This window comes from Schistocerca americana, chromosome 2, assembly GCF_021461395.2.
Source record: "Schistocerca americana isolate TAMUIC-IGC-003095 chromosome 2, iqSchAmer2.1, whole genome shotgun sequence".
Taxonomy (NCBI): Eukaryota; Metazoa; Arthropoda; class Insecta; order Orthoptera; family Acrididae; genus Schistocerca; species Schistocerca americana.
In genome coordinates, this window is record NC_060120.1 from 198987527 (window position 1) to 198993526 (window position 6000).

The 6000-nt window shown below is 43.2% G+C and overlaps 1 protein-coding gene across 1 annotated transcript in view; it reads left to right on the top strand.

Annotated features, from left to right (window-relative positions):
- Positions 1–5177, top strand: part of LOC124596030 (esterase E4-like) — a 46035-nt gene extending 40858 nt beyond the window's left edge. The window contains exon 10 of the mRNA XM_047134992.1: positions 4756–5177. Coding sequence (XP_046990948.1) covers positions 4756–4930 — 175 coding nt within the window. The 3' untranslated portion in view covers positions 4931–5177. The remainder of the gene's footprint in view (positions 1–4755) is intronic.
- Positions 5178–6000: the final 823 nt, after the last annotated feature.

A 6000-nucleotide genomic window follows, 5' to 3' on the forward strand; every position in this document is an offset into this window, starting at 1 on the left:
GAGGCAGGATTCGAACCTGCGACCGTAGTCTCGAGTGGAATAGGAAAGAAAATGACTAGAAGTACGACGATATTGCACTCTCTTTGTTACTATCAGTTCCTTTGGACATGAATGCAAAGCAACAGGAACTGCGGCGATTACAGCCGTTATGAAATACATTAGATGTATTCGCAATTGCGAATACGGACAACCATCAGCTGTAGAATGGAATGACGACAGTGAAAACTTGAGCAGGACCGCGCGACTCGAGCCTGGATTTCTCGTTTATCGCGAACGGTCATCTTACCATTGGTCTATCCGTACACGACTCGCGGCCATACCAAAACTTCCATCATCGAGCATGCGTCTACAACCTGTACTCGTACATCCATTATGTATATTCCCGTACAGATGAGACATGAAAGTCGCTTGTTTGGTGTCGGCGGATAAATACGGTATTTCAGGCCTGTGTTGTTTTGAATTACGATGAATGCATATAGAAAGGAATATATTTAGTGTATTTCATAACGTCTGTACTAGCCGCAGTGCGTGATCCTTCAGACATGCGTGCACGTCCAAGGGAACTTTGTATTGTTATTCAGAATAACACAGGCAGTGCAATATCGTATTTATCCGCCGACACTTGACAAGCGTACCTGTACGGGGACATACATAATGGTGTACGAGTACGGATTGTAGACGTTTAGTTGACGACATGTGGAAGTCTGGGTCTGGCCGTGAGTCGCACACGGGCAGCTAAATGGGAAGGAAATGAAATGAAATGATCGTATGGCATTGTTGGCCGGGAGGCCCCATTCAGGGAAGTTCGGCCGCCGTATTGCAAGTTCTTTTAGGTGACGCCACATCGGCGACTTGCGCGTCAATGATGATGAAAATGATGATGAAGGACACACAACACAACCTGCCGGGAATCGAACCCGGGCCCCCTGCGTGGTAGGCGATAACGCTACCGCTACGCTACGGAGGCGGACAATGGGAAGGAGACAGCTCGCAATAAGCTGGAAATCCGGGTTCGAGTCCTAATCCAGTACAAATTTTCGTTGTCATCATTCCTTTCTACGGCTGATGGTTGTCCGAGTTCGCAATTGCGAATACATTTAATGTATGACTAGAAGTGGTACAATGCACCCTTCGCAATGCACCGTATGAAGATGTGCGGAGTATGTACCCTGTCATTCGAAAAAATTTCGAGAGTGGATTAATAACAAAATACAAAAAAGTTAATATTGTGGATTTAATGCTTCAGGTGTTCTGCAGAGTAACTCCTCACTTGTGTACAATACGCAGAACGTACATACAGCCACGAGAAAATGTCAGTGAAGTCCTTCTTTCGGATGTCGTTCTACTTAAGCATCTCTTTGACTTGAATGTCGGTTATGCCATGAAAGCGTAGACCGTTCATGCGAATGTTTGCACTTTCTCATTCATGACAGTTTCTGCACTTTGTCGTGTTGTGCTAACTTCGTAATCATGACATCAAGTCTTGTCATCCACGGTAATTTTTCCGGAAAAGATCTGTTCGCGCTTTGCATTTCGATCAAGCCGTAGCTAGGCGTCCACCCTCCGCTTTCATTTTTTTTTTTTTTTTTCGGGATTCAAAGTGTGCGGGACAAACTTGGCACACACTTTTCTCCTAGTGAGTATACTCTGGAGAATGTCTCGATCATTCCATTGAGATACGATGCCCAATATGGTTTGTGACGCAACAACGTTGGCTACGGTCGCCCGTCCAATACTTAACACTGCCTGCTCACAACTCACTGGTCGATTGCTGATTTGGTGTTTACAGTAAGTTAGTTCAAGCTGCCACTGTAGTTACTGCGGCTGAGTCGCTTGTACTCTAGAAATAAAACCTGTCTCGGGGCTTTTTGGACGGACGGTGTATGTAGATTAAAATCGTACACATGACGTAGGTCAAGGTTCTATTGCTTTCTTTCTATAAAGAATGAAACACACACTCTGAAGTACCCTATAATCCATCTACACACATCAAAAAAAGTTTTGCATCACCTCGGTTCCGAAAATTCCGGAACTTGTACAGAAAATTGGAACAGAGATCAACATAAACATTATTTCCGCCCTTTTTATTGCTCATGAAAACCACACATTACGTGTCGTACCACCATACAGCGAGGCCTTCAGAGGTGGTGGTCCAGATTGCTGTACACACCGGTACCTCTAATACCCAGTGGCAAGTCTTGCATTGATGTATGCCTGTACTCGTCGTGGCATACTATCCACAAGTTCATCAAGGCACTGTTGGTACAGATTGTCCCACTCCTCAACGGCGATTCGGCGTAGATCCCTCAGAGTAGTTGGTGGGTCACGACGTCCAGAAACAGCCCTTTTCGATCTATACTAGCCATGTTCGATAGGGTTCATGTCTGGAGAACATGCTGGCCACTCTAGTCGATTAATGTCGTTATCCTGAAGGAAGTCATTCACAATATGTGCACGATAGGGGCGCGAATTGTCGTCCATGGAGACGAACGCCTTACCAATATGCTGCCGATATGGCTGCGCTATCGGTCGGAGGATGGCATTCACGTATCGTACAGCCGTTACGGCGCCTTCCATGACCACCAGCGGTGTATGTCAGCCCTACATAATGCCACCATAAAACAGCAGGGAACCTCCACCTTGCTGCAGTCGCTGGACAGTGTGTGTAAGGCGTTCAGCCTGACTGGGTTGCTTTCAAACAAGTCTGCGACGATTATCTGGTTGAAGGCATATACGACACTCATCGGTGAAGAGAATGTGATGCCAATCCTGAGCGGTTCATTCGGCATGTTTTTGGGGCCATCTGTATCGCGCTGCATGGTGTCGTGGTTGCAAAGATGGACCTCGCCATGGACGCCGGGAGTGAAGTTGCGTATCATGCAGCGTATTGCGCACAGTTTGAGTCGTAACACGACGTTCTGTGGCTGCACGAAAAGTATTGTTCAACATGGTGGCGTTGCTGCCAGGGTTCCTCTGACCCTTAATCCATAAGTAGCGGTCATCCTCTGCAGTAGTAATCCTTGGGCGGTCTGAGCGAGACATGGCATCGACAGTCCCGCACAAAGTAACAATGCGGACGCGATCGAATTGCGGAATTGACCGTCTAGGCATGGTTGAACTACAGAGGACACGGGTCGTGTACGTCCTTCCTGGTGGAATGACTGTAACTGATCGGCTGTCGGACCCCCTCCGTCTAATAGGCCCTGCTCATGCATGGTTGTTTACATCTTTGGGCGGGTTTAGTGACATCGCTGAACAGTCAGAGGGACTGTGTCTGTGATACAATATCCACAGTCAACGTCTATCTTCAGGAGTTCTGGGAACCGGGGTGATGCAAAACTTTTTTTGATGTGTTTATTAAGGTTTATAACATATAGCTAAAGTCCTAGGCTGGAGTCGAGACAAACCTCAGTTTGATAAACCTTACTGAAGGCTTACAAATGTGTTGAAGATACTCCCATGAGTTAGTCTGTCATCTTAGTTCGAAGAAGTGGAAATCAACATCACAATCAGTATCATTATGGATGTAAATCTATGCGGTTCGTCTCAAACCAATAAATAGTATCCGTGCACGAAATAATAGTTTTAGATTTATAAAGAAATGGAAGAGTCAATACGTGGAAGTACCTAGAAGAACACTTATCCCTTTGACGGCAGTAAGGCCACGCTCACCTTCTGTGACAAAGGGCTGTTCTACAGTTCAGTAAACATGCCACAGGGCACAATTATCACACACCATAAAGACAAACTGAGAATTGGGACTACGCGGCAAAACTGTCGTAAGATCAAAAATGTGTGCCCATAAGGTTACCCTCGAACAACTAACACATTTTCACTACCTCAGATACGATATAATCAAAAATTGTTCTAAGAAAACTAAAAACAAACTGACTAACGTTTGAGCTGTGTGGTGAAGACTTACAAAGGGTGACACTGTACAAAAGTAGCACAAAGCTTATAAACGTGTGCTCAGCCTACATTTTTGGACGTTAATGAAACTTGTATAAGAAAACAAGGATACAAGTTGAATTCTAGTGACTAAATAAAATTTGTAAGGAAGTGTACGAGCTGTGCGAAATAATATATTGCTTGAGAACTTTATAATAAAGAAGACAGGAATGTGTGTGAAAACGCATTGGAAAAGAAAGTTTAACATCTGTTAGATTTGATCCTTGCTGGTGGAAACTATGAATGAATAAGTGAGGGAAAGTGAGGGACATGGAAGAAAAAGTGAGTAAATGCAATAGGACGGGGATCAGTGCCTAATCGTGGATGAAGATGACGATGACGGCAAAGACGATGTCGGTGGTTGGTGGGGTGATGGTGACGACGACAATGACCATTGTTTGTTGAAACAATTTTATCTTTTCCGCGAGTTGAATATAGTAGCAAAAACTATACTAGCTATATCACCTCTGTCTTAATCTTTGGAGCTGAGCAACCAGACGTGAGTATTTAGACGTTTTCCGTACAGAGGTTTGCTGTCTTCTGAGTGAGTTACTTTCAGAATCAAATGGTCCATATGAAGCACCATGTATGGTTACTGCACGCTACAGCTTTAGTTTGCTAAGAAGTGTAATGTACGTGAAATAACAATGCGTGAAGATACACTACCGATCTGGAGAGAAGGTGCCTTCAATGACTTTGTGAAATTTGTGTTTTGTCCTTTTATTCAAGCGTACTTCATATAAACATAATTACCTCTATAGATGTAGATTTAAATGTACTACAACACTCATTTCTGTTGTTCCACAGCAATCCGATACCAGAGAGTTCGCAGCTCCTAGACAATGTTCAGTGGCCGCCCATGAAGCCGGACAACCTGACGTACCTGGACATAGGTTCAGAGCTGCAGGTCAAACAGGGGCTGTACCAGGACCGCATGGAGCTCTGGGACAGCCTGTTTCCGTTTTCTACCGGCGGGGAGTAAAATAGTGGTATCAGTGAAATTTGTGTAACTTAATACTCAAAATGCTCAGAAAAAGTGCCAGCGAAGAAAATTGATAGATATCAGACTATAGAGAATATTTAATTAAAGGAATGTAAAATGTTGTGCCAAATATGACTCTGTAATGCATGTTTGTACTCGCTTATTTTAAAAATTTTGTATGTACTTTGCTTCTATTTTTGAGTGTGTAGTGAACAGTGAAGGTCAATTAAAAATACTTTGTAAAGAATTTTCCAGCTTTAGTTACTTTTGTTTGAAATCCCTTCCTCTGTAGCGTAAACTGACCTATTCAGTACTGTACATTCAATAAATTCTCCATGGAACGGAAGTTTGTCATTATTCTGAATATTCACTTTACTAAAATATAACATACAAGTAGCTAACTGTCTTGAAATTGCCTTCGTTGCCTTCTTATAGAATGATGATAATAACGCAGGTTTGGGTTGTACAACGGATGTCCACTGATGCTTGGATTCTGAAAGTCTGGAGAATCACTATAAACAAAATAAAAAATTTCTGCACTTCGAATATTTGTAATTTAACTCTTCAAAGATAGGTTTAACAAAATCCAACATTCATTCACTTTCATGAGTTATCAGTTCCAACTGCAACGTGTGCTTTCCACAGCATCAAAAACCACGAATGTCTCCATTATTCCCCAATTTCCCGCCAAGTGTTCAGAAAGTAGAAGTACGAAGATAACATTTAAAGCAAACGAGTTTACATCGTTGTCAAAGACATTAACTGATAAGAATCCAGCAACACTTGGTAGATTTAAATTTAAGGATTTTTATGTTAAACCTTCAAACTTTACATCGAGGTGACAAAAGTCAGGGGATACCTCCTAATTATCGTGTCAGACCTCTTCTGCCCGGCGTAGTGCATAAAGTCGACGTGGCATGGCCTCAACAATTTGTTGAAAGTCCCCTGCAGAAATAATGAGCCATGCTGCCTCTATAGCCGTTCATAATTGCGAAAGTGCTGCCGGAGCAGGATTTTGCACACGAACTAACCTCTACATTATGTTCCATAAATGTTCGATGGGATTCATG